A 15,826-nucleotide genomic window follows, 5' to 3' on the forward strand; every position below is an offset into this window, starting at 1 on the left:
TGCCTCCCAAGTGCTGGGATTAAAGGCGTGAGCCACCACCGCCCGGCTTGTTACTTATTTATTTTTCTATTAACCATATTATGTTGAATGGAATGAATAATTTTTGAATATGTAACAATTGAGAAACTGAACGAACAAAATGGGGATACCCTTTCAATCATTTAATCTCACGCTGTTGAGGCATAAAATGTTAGTCAGTTCATGGTAAATGGAAAGAAGCTCCTAAATAAAACCAGCAGGGAAAAATTGCCAGCCCCTTGCCAGCCCCTCACTGATATCCTTTCTTTCTTTCTCTCTTTCTTTCTTTTCTTTTCTTTTTTTTTTTTTTTTAGTATAGAATAGAGTTTATTCAGGGCATGGGGAGGGGAGTTAAGAGAGTAGTAGAGGCAGAGAAAAGCAGAGAGGGGGAGAGAGTAGAGAAGTAGGGGGTGGCCATACCACGTGGAGAGAGGGGGAAGGGAATGGGGGGAGAGGTGAAACAGGGGGTAAGAGGCAAGGTGGAGAAGCAGGAGTAAGAGAGCGACATTTTCAAACATATATATAATGAATGAACTTGAATCATATTTACCTCTAGTTCCTATTTCAACTCCTGTGTTTGCCTTTCGCCCTTCTCTTCCTCTCCTCTAAACCTCACCTGTTTTTTTGACCCTCAGTTCCACAAACGAGAGAAAATGTGATACTTGTCTTTCTGATTTCACTTAACCTGAATTCCAGCTCCATCTGATATTATCTCCTGTTCTTTCTTGATGGCTGAATAATAATCCAGTATATATACATGCCACCTTTCAAAAATTATTTATTTATTAGTATTCCATGTGCATTGGTGTTTTGCCTGTATGAATGTCTGTGTGGTGTCAGATTCTCTGGAATTGTAGTTACTGCTGTGTGGGTGCTGGGAATTGAACCCTCGTCCTCTGGAAGAACAGCTAGTGCTCTTAATCACTGAGCATCTCTCTAGCCCCACATGCCTCTGTTTTTATTCTTTGATGCACTGTGCCACTTGGCTGTTGTAAGTGGTGCTGTGTTATAAACACAGAGGTACAGGCATCTCTATTGTATGTTGCTTTGGGTTCTTTGGGTATGTACCCAATAGTGACATGGCTGGATAATATGGTAGGTCTACCTTTAGGTTTTAGTTGTTGTTTGTTTTTTGAGGAACCTCCACATTGAAATAAAAAACACCTGGACTCTTCTAGATGTGGTGAGACAATAACTTGAAGTCAAAGGATTCAAAGCTTGTGTGCTTGTGGTAGGGAAAGACTCTACTGGGGAAATTAATACTTCTGTATGAAGCATATGCTAGAATATATGAGCCAATATTGATAGTTTCAGATTATGTTAAAAAGGAAAACCACAAATAATAATAAAAAAAAATGGATGAGACCAAATAACTCCATAGGGGTGGCTCTACCTGAGCGTCTAGATTTGGGAACTTTGTTAACATTAGGATACCCCAAAAGGACAATGGGGGCATGGGAAAATGGCTCTGTGGGTGAAGTGTTCGCTGCAAACATGAGGACCAGTGTTTGGATCCCCAGCACTCCTAGAAGCCTGGCTAGCTGTGCTGTGCCTCTAACCCCAGTGTTGAGAGGGGATCAAGCCATGCTGGGGTTCATTGGCTGGGCAGTCTCGCCTACACTGTAAGTTCTAAGGGTATGGAGAGATCCAGCCTCAGAAAATGAGATGGTGACTTATAGAAGATGGCACATGATGTGGATCTCTGGTCTGCACATGTGTTTCCACATACATGCACACATGATGAGGGAAGATGTATAAAAAATTAAGAGAAATATAGAAAAAATCACTCTCTGGACAGAAAAGGCCTGACACTTTAAATATTTTTAAACGGGAGGGTATGCCACAATGCAGTTGTAGCTTTAATGACTCAAAGGTCATACATACTCCTTTTACAAGGACCCTTAACATAACCCTTAAGGTGTTTTAAGGATTCTGTGTTGGCTAGTCCTATGTCAACTTGATGCACAAACTAGAGGAAACCTATCTGAAAGGAGGGAACCTTCCTCTAGAAAATGCTGTAAGGCATTTTTAAAAACTAGCTATTGATTGGGGAGGGCCCAGACCATTGTGGGTGGTGCCATCCCTGGGCTGGTGGTCCTGGGTTCTATAAGAAAGCAGGCTGAGCAAGCCAGTAAGCAGCTCTCTATGGCTTCTGCCTCTGCTCCTGTGTCCAGGTTACTACTGCCCTGTTTGAGTTCCTGTCCTGACTTTCTTAGAAAATAAGCAACAATATGGAAGTGTAAGCCAAATAAACCCTTTCAAGCTCCTCAACTTGATTTTTGGCTATCGTGTTTTGTCGCAGCCATAGGAACCCTAACTAAGACAGATTCCAATGCAAAATAATGGTGCCTAGTCCTAAATTGCTTCAGAGGGTTCTGTAGTTCCCCCCAAAAAAGGCAGTCAGTCCTCAAAGTGCCAATATGCACTGCCATTTATTATTTGTCCGATGGTACCAACCTACCAAATGCAACAACTGACTTTTCCTTTCAAGAATGTTGGTCGGTGTCGGGGGTGGAGCGGTTAGAGAGAAAACACAGAATTCTTGAGACCTTTTTTTGGAAGGGGCTCCATTCTTTAGCTTAAACTGACACCTGACGCACGGCTGTTAGCGTTGTGGTGTAGCACAATGGGGATGAAGAGATGGCGCTGGGGGCGACACCGATGGCAGGACACGATGGAAGGCTCGGAGCAGAGATACAGGCCTAGTGGCATGAAGAACCGGTCGACTTCACCCCACACCAATTACACAGCCATCCCATCGCCCGCGCAGGCGCACGACAACCAGCACCGGGCCGGAGGCCACGCCGGAAGTTCTCTAAGCGCCCCGGATGCGACTGGGCAGCGGTGGTTGCCAGGCGACGGGAGCTTCCCCGAACCACCAGGGCTCGCCAATGGAGATGTAGAACTGGTTATCTATAGCGGGCCTTGACCGCTGTGGGTCGTCTTCCCCGAGTTCCCACGATGTTCTTCTACCTGAGCAAGAAAGTAAGTTTCTCCTGGGGACCGCCATCGCGCCGCCTCCTTTCCTGTAGCCCGCCGGTGCCCTTTTCTCCCGGGACTGCAGGCGGCTGTCTAGGCAGCTTCTCCATCTTCCCTTCACCTATCTCCTCCGGAGAGTCTCTGAGCCCCGGTAGTCCTTGGCGGAGCCGAAGTTCTTTCTCAGGATCCTTCCACATTTCAGTCATGCCAAGTTTCTTTTTAGTGATAAAAAGTGATCACCAAGCGCTGATGGTCTTTCCTCTGCTACTTGTTGATCCAGATGATAGATTATCACAGGCTGCCCTAAGAGAGGAAAAAATATTAGTGTGGCGTGGGAGAGCAGCGATATGGATTTATGTCTCAGTTCCCGCCTTTAAAGACTCTATGAGGTGGTCCCCCTCCCCTCCCGACTCCCCTCCCCCCGGTCCCGCTGGCTTCTTTGACAATCCCCTCCCTTTATGTGCCCTTCTTTACAGAATGCTAGAGCTTGGAACATTTAAGAGGGCCACGGCCATTTTCATAATAGCTCCTTTTTCTGCAGGGCGTTATTTTTTCTCTCTCCCTTCTTCATGCTCTTTTTGGAGATGGGATATTGCTGTGTAGCCCAGGCCAGCTTCCAACTTGAGATCCTCCTGCCTCAGTCTCCCAAGTGTTGGGATTGTTAACATGGGCCACGCCAAGGTCAAAGAGGTTTCATCTTGGCAGATGTTTGTCAATCTGTATCTTCTGGATGGTGATCTTCCAACTCTTTCGTTAAAAACCTAGCATCACTGTGACTCTTGTTACAGATTGCTGTTCCCAATAATGTGAAGCTGAAATGTATATCTTGGAACAAGGACCAAGGGTTCATAGCATGTGGCGGTGAGGATGGATTACTGAAAGTTTTGAGACTAGAGACACAGACAGGTAAGTGATGTGTGAAATTTGTAGAAAGAAGTGGCTAGTGGATAGCGAGAACTGCTTATGGTATTTGTCATTATGAAGTTTTAATGTTTTAAAAAAGGGATTTATTCTTCTGTGTATGGGTGTTTTGCCTTAATGTATTTTATTGTGTCACATGCACATAGTGGAGGCCAAAAGAGGGCATGGGATCCTTTGCAAGTAGTTACAGATGGTTTGTAGGTGCTGAGAATGGACACTGGTTCTCTTTAAGAACAGCATGTGTTCTTAACCACAGACCCATCTCTCAAGCCCCTACTGTCACTGTTTCTGAGACAGGGTCTACCATTAGCCTGAGAAGTTGCCATGTAGGCCAGGCTCATTGGCCTAGAAACTTCCAGGGACCCATGTGTCCCTGCCTCCTGTCTCATCTCTGAGATTACAGGTGCATGCTCCGATACCTGTGCTATGTGTGAGTTCTGAAGAGCTGAGGTCAGCTTGTACAGCAAACACTTTACTGACGGAGCCATCTCCCGAGGAGATGCTTTATTTATTGGCACATTCTTTCATTAAGCTTTTCTGATCTAAAAGTGATTTTTGTAAGATATGTATCAGTATTACCGGATTTTTGTTTCATGCCAGCTTGATTGATTTTATTTCACTTGATCTTTTAAAAGTCTCTCTCTCTCCTTTCTCTCTCCTCTCTCTCTCTTCTCTCTCTTTCTCTCTCTCTCTCTCTTTCTCTCTCTCTCTCTCTCTCTCTCTCTCTCTCTCTCACACACACACACACACACACACACACATTTGAGAATTTTTGGTGGGGCATTTTCAAGATAAGGTTTCTCTGTGTAGCCCTGGCTGTCCTAGAACTCACTCTGTAGACCAGGCTGGCCTAGAACTCTGTCTGCCTTTACCTCCTGAGTGCTGGGACTAAAGGTGAGCACCACCATACCAGAGTTAAAGTTAACGTTTATTCTTTCTTACTCAGTGAAGTGTTAGACTGTGTGTTTTGAGAATAAAGAATATTTTTTTACACTCTTTTAAAAAAATGCTTTATTTCTGTTTTATGTGCTTTGGTGTTTTGCCTGCATGTATGTCTGTGTGAAGGTGTCAGATCCCCTGGAACTAGAGTTACAGACAGTTGTGAGCTGCCATGTTGGTGTTGGGAATTGAGCCTGGGGCTTCTGGAAGAGCAGCCAATATTCTTAACACAGAACCATCTTTTCAGCCCTCTCATAGTATCATAGAGAGCAGATTTATCTTTCTTTTCTTAATTAATTTTTTTACACTCCATATTTTATTCCCCCCCTTCACCCACCTTCCACATCCATACCTCCTTCCCCACCCCACTGTCTCCACGTGGATGTCCCCACCCCTCACCCTACTTGACCTCTAAACTCCCCGAGGCCTCCAGTCTCTTGAAGGTTAGTTGCATCATCTCTGAATGAACAGAGACCCAGCAGTCCTCTACTGTGTATGTGTGTTGGGGACCTCATATCAGTAGGTGTATGCTGCCTGGTTGGTGGTCCAGGATTTGAGAGATCTCGGGGGTCTAGATTAATTGAGACCGCTGGTCCTCCTACAGGGTCACCCTTCTCCTCAGCTTCTTTCAGCCTTCCCTAATTCAACAACAGGGGTCAGCTGCTTCTGTCCATTGATTGGGTGCAAATACCTGCACCTGACTCTTTCAGCTGCTTGTGGGTCTTCCGGAGTGTGGTCATGCTAGGTCCCTTTTTGTGAGCACTCCACAGCCTCAGTAATAGCATCAGGCCTTGGGGCCTCCCCTTGAGCTGGATCCCTCTTTGGGCCTGTCACTGGACCTTCTTTTCCTCAGTCTCCTCTCCATTTCCATGCCTGTAATTCTTTCAGACAGGAACAACTTTGGGTCAGAGTTGTGTGACTGTGGGATGGCAACCCCATCCCTCACTTGATGTCCTGTCTTCCTGCTGGAGATGGGCTCTATAAGTTCTCTCTCCCTATTGTCAGGCATCTCATCTAAGGTCCCTCCCTTTGAGTCCTGAGAGTATCTTACCTCCCAGGTCTCTGGTGCATTCTGGAGGGTCCTCCAACCTCCTATCTTCTGAGGTTGCCTGTTTCCATTCTTTCTGGTGGCCTTCAGGACTTCAGTCCTTTTCCCTTACCCAATACCAGATCAGGTTCCCCTCTCCCTGCCCCTCCACTTCTCCCAGGTCCCTCCCTCCCTCCCCACTTGTGATTGATTTCTTCTCTCTCCTTAGTGGGACTGAAGCATCCTCTCTTGGGCTCTTCAGCTTGTTGACCTTTTTGAGTTCTGTGGACTGTATCTTGGGTATTCTGTACTTTTTTGTTTTGCTAATATACAGTTATTAGTGAGTACATATCACTCAGGATGATATTTTCTAGTTCCATCCATTTGCCTGCAAAACTTAGGATGTCCTCATTCTTAATAGCCGAGTAATATTCCATTGTGTAGATGTACCACATTTTCTGTATCCACTCATCTGTCATGGGACATCTAGGTTGTTTCCAGCTTCTGGCTATTACAAATAAGGCCACTATGAACATAGTGGAACCCGTGCCCCTGTGGCAAAGTGGGACATCTTTTGGGTATATTCCCAAGAGTGGTATAGCTGGGTCTTCAGGTGGATCTATTTCCAATTTTCTGAGGAATCTCCAGATTGATTTCCAGAGTGGTTGTACCAGTTTGCAATCCAACCAGCAATGGAGGAGTGTTCCTCGTTCTCCACATCCTCTCCAACAAGCAGATTTCATAAGAATTGAGTTTTATCATTCCCATCTTCACAAACCCCAGAGGTTATTAGAATATTTGTATATTTAAAATAAATGTTTTAAGTGTTCTGTTTCATGTCTAACACATTTTCTAAATGACTATAAACTGTAAAGTTCTTGTAATTTCCTTCAAATATGTCATGACTTTTCTTGTGGTTGTCACTGCAGCTCCATGTGTGATCATTTACCTCTGTTGTCTACACAGTCCCTCTTTTGGTTCCTGAAAGGTACAGAGCCTTTTCGATCTCTGTTTGCTATCCTGGGAGACCACTCGCTTCCTGCATCTCTTTGCCATATGGGTCGCCTTGGCTGAGATACCTTTTCTTTAAAAAGCTTCCCTAGTGCCCACTTCTCTCTAAATTAACCAGCTCTGTTACTGTTTCTGATTTTGCCTCCACTTTCCCCAATTATAATTTAATGTATGTAATGTCTGACCCTCCCACTCCCGTGGGAAACAAGCTTTCTTGGAAGGAAAAGGACTGTTTTGTTTATTTTATAGCCAGAATTTTTCCATAGTGTGTAGACACAGTGTACATATCACCATTTGCTGAATGAGTGAATGAATAAATGCATGAATGATCATGACATTCTGGGAAACAGTAAAAACTAGATTCTAAAATCTTGGCTACTTAATCCCTTAAAAGTTTTTACAGATCTTAATTTATGTCCTTATACATTTCTACTTAGGATCTTTGAAGAGAATATTAAGTAATGGTCGCTGTATATTTAATACATTGGGCTAAGTCTTCATGCACTTTGCTTTATTTTGATAGAACAGTGTCTTGCAGGGCATCTGTATGTTACTGCTCACATTTGTACCCACAGAAAAATAGGCCAGAAGAAAGAACACTTAAAAAAAACCCTTATAATATCTCACAGATACACACACTTATCATAACTCAAGATATACCAAATCTTGTACCCTTTTGCTTTTATATATTTAATCATAGACTTCTTTTTAATTGTTTTAGATGACTCAAAACTGAGGGGTCTAGCTGCCCCTAGTAACCTTTCCATGAACCAGAATCTTGAAGGTCATAGTGGTGAGTCATGTAACTTGTTTGTTTGTTTTCTCTGTGTAGCCCTGGCTATTCTGGAACTTGCTTTGTAGATCAGGCTGGCCTCAAACTCAGAGATATCCCTGTGCCTCCACCTCCCAAGTGCTGGAATTAAAGGCATATGCTACCATTGCCCAGCTTCATATCACTTTTTAATTTGTCATGTCTAAACAGCATTTAGACTTTTAAGCCATCATCTACTTTGGGTAAAAAAGTCAAACAAACATGTTAAGTTAAATACTATTATTTAAATAATAATAGCATTGAAAGTAATCATTTTTATTAAGCCATAATTCATATGTCTGATATGATAATTGGGATATTATCTAACACTTTTGCAGAAATTAAATATCATTTCAGATAAATCTGAAAAACCTTGACTATTAATTTATATGTTATAAAATTGTTTTTTCTGTTGGTAGAATTTTAAATAAATATATTATCCTCTTAAAGGATCTGTTCTGTGACTCCAAGTTAAAGGATAGACCAGAGGTGGGAGCCTAGAGGGAGAAAAGCAAGGGCCTGTTTAGGACACTTTGACAGTTGATGATATTTGGATGGACTGCATTAGATGATATTTCTTCACTCTTAATTTCTTATTTGTAGTATGGATTATAAAGTGACTATTATTAGGAAATACACACTAAACTATTTAGGCTAAGAAAATTTTTAGAACCTTTAGGCTTAAGATGTACTCCAGGGTATGCAACAGAATGGGAAACTGGCATGGGAGGGGAAAGAGAAAATGAACTATGGGAAATATCGATGGAGAGCAAATGAAATACCCCAAGGGCAGTGTGGCATCCTTAGGGCATTCTTCTCCTTGGGAGTCAGGCCAGGTTGGTAGTCATGCTTTTATCTGCTCCACATCGGCTCTATGGCACTGCCGTTAGCTGGGTCTGAGAGGGGCTTTGAAGGTGAGAGACAGAGGTACATATGGAAGAGGATTTTGCATTGTTGCAGATAATTAATAATATTAGTAATGGCATCCCATGAAGTTTTTATATTCATATTCAAATGTTAACATTTAAGACTGACTATGCGCAAACTATATTGATTTTTAACATCCTGTGTTCATTTACACAAAGATACAACTTTGAAACAAATTATGGCCACCTTAGAGTTTCTGAATTATTATTATTATTATTTTATGTTCTAGGTGCTGTTCAAGTTGTAACATGGAATGAACAGTATCAGAAGTTGACTACCAGTGATCAAAATGGGCTTATCATTGTTTGGATGCTGTATAAAGGTATATTAGGAGACCTGCTTTTAAAAAGTATTCTCTCTCTCTCTCTCTCTCTCTCTCTCTCTCTCTCTCTCTCTCTCTCTCTGTCTCTGTCTCTGTCTCTGTCTCTCTCTCTCCCCTCCTCCCCTCCCCCTCCCCGTGTGTGTATACCTTGTGTATAGGTAGCCTTGGAAGTCACGATAGGGTGTCGAATCCACTGAAGCTGATGTAGCTGGCCATTGTGAGTTACCTTATGGGATGCTGGAAACTGAACTCTGGCCCTCTGCAAGAGCAGCCAAGTTCTCTTATCCACTGAATCATCTCTCTATGAATGTGAGAGTTACACTAAGATTTAAAAAAAAATGTGTCGTTTGTGCATATGTACATTCGACACACATATGGAGTCCAGAAGACAGTTTGTGGGAATTGGTTCTCTTCATCATGTGAGACCCTAGGATTAGACTCAGGTTGTCAGGTTTAACAGCAAGTTCCCATGACTCCTGAGCCATCTCTCCGGCTCAGGAGAGCTGCTTTGATCTTTTACCAACCAGAGTCTGAGTACAGTGTTTGGACGGGGAAGTGGTGTCCCTGCATCCCTGCATCCCTGCAGTGCACCTGTAGCGAGCCAAAAGGCTTCATGCTGCCCTCTGATCTGTTAGCCCACATGAGGAGTGAGTTAGGTGACTGTGGACATTATCACCGTGAACCCAGACACTTAGAACAGTTTCCATCTAAAAGAATTCTTCCCCCCCTAGATTTCCAATAAGAATCAATTCCTCTGTGGTCAGCTGGAGTTAATATTAAATAAAAACACATTAATGAAGAAATCAAAGGCAAGACATCCTTTATTGTATTTCCTGTATTGGGCTAGTTAGCTTCCTTTTCTTTTGTGGATTCAATTTGTTTCATCGTTGATGAATGACTCATAGCTCATGCCTCTTGTCTCTGAGAGAATTGGAGAAGGGGAGGGTTAGGGAGGGAAGAGGAAGAGAAAGATGAACTGAGATGCATCTCCATTATTGGAAAAGCAACTCAGAATACATATTTTCTTAAGGCTGGGAAAGGCTGAGTCAAATATGTACACTTGTAAAAAGATTCTGGATACTCTTTTTACAACATACTTTTTAAAAATTTAGTTTTAATTATGTGCGTATGTGTGCCATCTAGTGGGAGCACGTGTGTGTGAAGGTAGGAGCCTGGGAAGCCAGAGGTGTCATGTCACGATGCAGTCAGAGTAATAGACAGTTGTGAGCTACCTTATATGGATGGTGGGAATTGAACTTGGGTCGTCTAGAACAGCAGTAGTATATGCTCTTAAGTGCTGAGCCTTCTGTCCAGCTTTGAATTTATAAATTCTTCATTATAAAAATGCCATGTTGTACTTGAACTTTACCTTTAAATTTTGTGTGCCTCTGTGTGTGTATTGTGTGTGCCCAACATGCCACAATGTATGTGCACAGTTGAAGGACATGTTTAAAAGTCATTTCTCTCCTGCCATGTGAGTTCCAGGGATGGAGCGCTGGTCCTCAGCCTTGGGGCAAGCACCCTTACTGCTGAGTTCTCTCTGAAGACATATTTAAAACATTTCAAAATCAGTCTGAGTTTTAACTAATAATCTGCTGTATTCCTAATCATAACTAATGTGGTTATTAACCATCAGAGGAGCTTATGAATACCTATAAAGCTGTTATTGTTATGTTTTTCCTCACTATCTGAATAGATCACCCAGTAGGAAAAGTTGAACTTTTAGAGAAATCATATATTTCAGCCCTGAAAAAGCAAATGCAATTTCATATCTTTAATTGATCAGAGAGAAATATCAAATAAGAGAGGGTTATTTGTCATATTTTCTATGATAATCTTGAAGCAATTAGGGATAATGCCTAATCAAACTCTTGCTTGTGGTGACCTGAAGGCTTTGAAGTTAAATGTCTTAGGTTATAGAACACTTTACAATTATTTATCCAAGAGTATGCTTTCAGAAGTTAGCAACCTCTCTCTCTCTCTCTCTCTCTCTTTCTCTTTCTCTCTCTCCCTCTCTCTCCCTCTCTCTCCCTCTCTCTCCCTCTCTCTCCCTCTCTCTCTCCCCCCACACTCTCTCTGTTTTCTACCTTCCCTTCTTCCCTCCCTCCCTCCTTCCTTCTTTCCTTTCTTCCTTGACAGGGTCTTGCTATATGTAGCCCAGTCTGGCCTCAAATTTTTGATCCTCCTGTCTCAGTCTTCCAACCTCAAATTTTTGATCCTTCTGCTTCAGTCTTCCAAGTGCTAGGATTAGTGGTATGTATGACAATGCCCAGAAAATATTATCAACCCTTAAGTACCAGGTGATAAGTGTGGACTTTTTTTGTTTGTTTTTTTGTTTTTTGGTTTTTTTTTTGAGACAGGATTTCTCTGTGTAGCCCTGGCTGTCCTGGAACTCACTCTGTAGACCAGGCTGGCCTTGTACTCATAGATCCTCCTGCCTTTGCCTCCCCAGTGCTGGGACTAAAGGTGTGATTAATGTGAAGTTTTTGACTGTACTTTTTAAACTCATGGACACAGGCTCTTGGTATGAGGAGATGATCAACAACCGCAACAAGTCCGTGGTTCGGAGCATGAGCTGGAACGCTGATGGACAGAAGATATGCATAGTGTACGAAGATGGAGCTGTGATAGTTGGCTCAGTAGACGGTAATACAGTCACTGGATGCTGGCCAGAGGCCAGGCTTTGCTGACTACCTTTAAAGACTTAAGTCAATTATCATTCTGTGTGAGAAACAGACACTAAGGGGAAAAAGCATCTGTTATGTGACTGTTATGTGATTTGGTGACATTAGGAACTATCTTGTGGTTTTAACCTCTTACCTGAAATATTTCTAAGACAAGCCTACTATTTCACTTTCTTACAGTGATACTGAAAACAGCTAAATTAATTTTTTAAGTATCATTTTAAATATGGCCTTTGTATAATTGATCTTTGTATTGGTTAGAAATGTATCATGTCATATAGAAATATAGATTTTAGTTTCAAAAGTATAAAATCAGAAAAATCTGTATTTCCGATTGAACAGAACATGTTGTTGTACTTTATAGCCTAAAATACCCCTTTCTTTCAAATTCTAGTCCACAGTGAGACTGTCTTCTGTGAGCCTGCATCTTGGGTTTAATATAAAAACCGTTCTTACGGGAATGGTTTGGAATCATCGTCATAGATTCACTTGTGTGTGTTCATTGTGTCACCCAATGTAGCTGAGAGCCTTAAAAGCAGTGGCTGTGCTTAGGAGTTCATGGCACAACAGTGAAAAACTTTCCTGACCTCAGTCAGAAGTGACCCTGTGTAATAGGATGTCACCGGTCAGCAGCCAGTGGTAATGACATGAGCACTACAACAGGGAAGGATCATGCAGGAACATGTACAACCAAGGGCAGATGGGGGAGATCAGAGAGGACTTCCTGGAGGAGGAGATGCATGTGCTAAGGCATTAGCCACAGATGGGTTGGTTGATGAGTAGCGTGTTTCAGGGCTAAGAAATAGCTTAGGAGGAGAAAAAAAGAATTCTAGAAAAGACACTGAAAGTAAACATCTTAGAGACCAAGGACTCCATAAGACTCATGGAAGGAAAGACTATCAAGAAAGAGAGCGTGGTCCAAAATGACAGGAGAAGAGTGGAATGAGGCCTGTTGTCAGCTAGCCTCAGCATCAGGCAGTCACAGCCTCACACAGGACACCTTAGTGGAGCTGTGTGGCAGCAGGCAGACGGGAGCGACTTGAGGTTTGAGGGGACTGCAAGGAAATGAGACCTGCAGCACTGTGTAATTAAGTCAAAAATGTGGCTGGGAGGGACTGTAGAAATAAGGCAGTGATAGCCAGGAGGGAAGGGTTGAGCAAAAGGGTTTGGTTTTGTTTGTTTTTATTCAAGGTGCTGAGGAGTTTGATGTATATTTAAACGTGTGTAAGGCAGGGTGTGGAAAGAAGAGTTTAAAGAAGAGCGATGAGGATAATCTCTCGGGCAACCTTTGTGGGATTGGGAAGGGGTTGACCACAGGCCTGGATGGAGGCTTGCTCATATAGAAGGGCTCATCTGGGAGCTGCCTTTCCTGTTGTGCTGGGGCAGCAGAGAGGCGCAGCTTGGGCTCCTTATGCTCTGGATGTTTGAGGGTGTGAGCGGACAAAGAGCTGATTTTGAGAGAGTTTGTGTGTTTTCTAGAGTAGATGACTCACTCACCTGACTGGGAGTGAGACCCTCCCTGCCTTGAGTGTAGAAGAGACAGGAGACGGTGTGAAACAGCTGCTACTGGAAAGGTCTCAGTGTTACAGAGTTTATATGAGTGCTAATAAATATTTATTGATCAAATGAATCAAGAGACTGCATGAATGCTGCGAGGAATATGAGAGAGCTTTAGGGAATCAATATTCGGAAGCACTTGTTGGAGGCTCATGGCTCTGAGCTGGTTATAACTGGCTTTGCTTTGTTTTAGGGAATCGGATTTGGGGTAAAGACCTGAAGGGAATTCAGCTGTGCCATGTGACTTGGTCTGCAGATAGTAAAATCTTACTTTTCGGAATGGCAAATGGAGAAATACACATTTATGATAATCAAGGAAATTTTATAGTAAGTATATGTATGTATACATATATATATTCATTATTGTATTAGAATATTTTCTATGATTATTTTAGAAGTTATTTATATGTTTGCCTTTATTATTATAGTTATAATAATTTATAGAATTTGTCTTCAATTCAGTTTTAATCTTCTAATCATCTAAACAATTTTAAAAGTTAGAAGACAAATCTTAGTGTGATGTGCTGCTTTGAATGGGAATGGCTCCCATGGCTCATCTATTTGGATGCTTGGTCTCCCATTGGTGGAACTGTTTGGGAAGGATTAGGAGGTGTGGCTTTGTTGGAAGAGGTATGTGACTAGGGGTGGGCTTTGAGATTCAAAAGCCCACACCAGCCCTAGTCTGACTGCCCCCCTTTCCCCTCTCTTTCTCTGGTGCCTGGGGATCAGGATGTAAAGCTCCCAGCTACTGCTCTAGTGCCATGCTTGTCTGCTTCCTGTTATTATGACCATTGACTAACCCTTTAAAACTATGAAAAGCTTCCAGTCAAATCTTTTTCTTTTTTAAATAGGAGTTGCCTTGGATCTGAGCAGTGCTAGTGCACACCTTTAATTCTAGCATTCAGGTAGTAGAGGCAGAGGCAGAATCAGAGGCAGAGGCAGGGGCAGGGGCAGGGGCAGAGAAGCAGAGAGGCAGGGGGAGAGGCAGGTGGGGAGAGAGGGGCAGAGGCAGAGGCAGAGAGAGAGGCAGAGGCACAGATAGGTGAATCTCTCAATTCGAGGCCAGCCTGGTCTATAGAGCTAGTTCCAGGACAGCCAGGGCTACATAGAGCAACTCTGACTCGAAAAACCAAAAGAAAAAAAATTGCTTTGGTCATGGTGTCTCTACACAGCAACAACGCAGTAACCAAAACAGGGGTGGGGCTAGCTGTTTTTGTTTTGAGAGAGGGTCTTGTGTAGACCAGGCTGGAGCTTGCTGCATATCTGAACTTTGGCTTCTCCTGTCTCCACCTCCAGAGCTCTAAGGTTTGTAGAGCGCACCTGCACCATGCTCAGTCTTTTACAGGTACTGGGTCGAATGCCAGGCTTCTTGACCGCCTGGCAAGCATTCTTTTAGCCCAAGTTTTATTCCTTTAAGGTGAATTGATGTAGCAGAGTGCAGCCCTTAGTCCTGATTTCTTGTTGTTGGATGGGACAGGATGACAGAGCATTGAAGGCGAAGGGTAATGAGAAGGATAATATGCTATGTAAGTTTCTTTTTAAGTCTTCAGGTGCCTGGATCAGTGTTTTTATGCAGGGTACCCAAGACCCTAGTTGTAGCAACTAGAGCTTGTTTGTGAACAGAATTGTAACTGATTTAATATATAAGGGAGAAAAATCAGTTTTTAGAAAGAAGGTCAAGGGGGCTGGAGAGATGGCTCAGTGGGTAAGAGCACTGACTGCTCTTCCAGAAGTCCTGAGTTCAAATCCCAGGAACCACATGGTGGCTCACAACCATCCATAATGAGATCTGATGCCCTCTTCTGGTGCATCTGAAGTCAGTTGTAGTGTACTTATGTATAATGATAAATAAATCTTTGGGCCGAACAGAGCGAGCAGGGTTGACTGGAACGAGCAGATGTCCTAATAATTCAACTACTGACAACCACATGAAGGCTCACAACCATCTGTACAGCTACAGTGTACTCTTATAAAATAAAATAAATAAATAAATAAATAAATAAATAAATCTTTAAAAAAAAAGGTCAGATCGAGCAGGTATGGTTGGTTAGTGTTGCTTGTCAACCTGCTCAACCATGACATAGGAGACAAACTTCAGGGCACCCTGAGAAGGAGTATAGAGATTAAGGTTAGCCCCCAAGAGTGTCTTTGAGGGATTGATTGTGCTCATGGATGTGAGAGGACCATTCCCTGTGCTAGCATCCATCATGCATGCACGCACGCACGCATGCACGCCTGCCCACTGCTTCTGACTGTAAGTGCTTAGCGTTCCTGTTGCTTTCACCTTCCTGCTGTGCTGGACTGCACCCTGGAGCTATCCTTCCCATCAGATTGCTTTTATCAGGTTATTTATCACAAGAACTGGAAAGGAAGCAGACAGTGAGCTTGGGCAGCATGATCTGGAGAAAGTTCTGGCAATGAGAGGTGGAGCCATGGTAGATTCTTACCTAGTGATAGGTCAGTCTTGTTTGTAAGGAGAATTCCATCTCACAGCTCACTCTGTGGTGGTGTAAACTGTTCTCCCCTTCCATCTTTTCCCCTCCCCTTCCTCCTCGCCTCCTCTCCTTCCCTTCCCTCCCCTCCCTTCCCCTTCCTTTTCCCACCCCTCTGTCCTACCTTTTCCTCCTCCT

At 43.0% G+C, this 15,826-nt stretch overlaps 1 protein-coding gene across 3 annotated transcripts in view; it reads left to right on the forward strand.

The window, feature by feature from the left end:
* The first annotated feature begins 2,725 nt into the window (after positions 1 to 2,725).
* The window catches only part of Wdr35 (WD repeat domain 35), a 57,805-nt gene continuing 44,704 nt past the window's right edge, over positions 2,726 to 15,826 (forward strand). The window contains exons 1-6 of one of the 3 annotated variants that reach the window (XM_031355872.1): positions 2,726 to 3,003; positions 3,786 to 3,903; positions 7,617 to 7,688; positions 8,863 to 8,955; positions 11,473 to 11,601; positions 13,390 to 13,523. In XM_031355872.1, coding sequence (XP_031211732.1) covers positions 2,980 to 3,003; positions 3,786 to 3,903; positions 7,617 to 7,688; positions 8,863 to 8,955; positions 11,473 to 11,601; positions 13,390 to 13,523 — 570 coding nt within the window. In that variant the 5' untranslated portion in view covers positions 2,726 to 2,979. The remainder of the gene's footprint in view (positions 3,004 to 3,785; positions 3,904 to 7,616; positions 7,689 to 8,862; positions 8,956 to 11,472; positions 11,602 to 13,389; positions 13,524 to 15,826) is intronic. The other 2 variants (XM_031355873.1, XM_031355871.1) reach the window with 2 other exon arrangements.

Source organism: Mastomys coucha, unplaced genomic scaffold (genome assembly GCF_008632895.1).
Source record: "Mastomys coucha isolate ucsf_1 unplaced genomic scaffold, UCSF_Mcou_1 pScaffold6, whole genome shotgun sequence".
NCBI classification, from domain to species: Eukaryota; Metazoa; Chordata; class Mammalia; order Rodentia; family Muridae; genus Mastomys; species Mastomys coucha.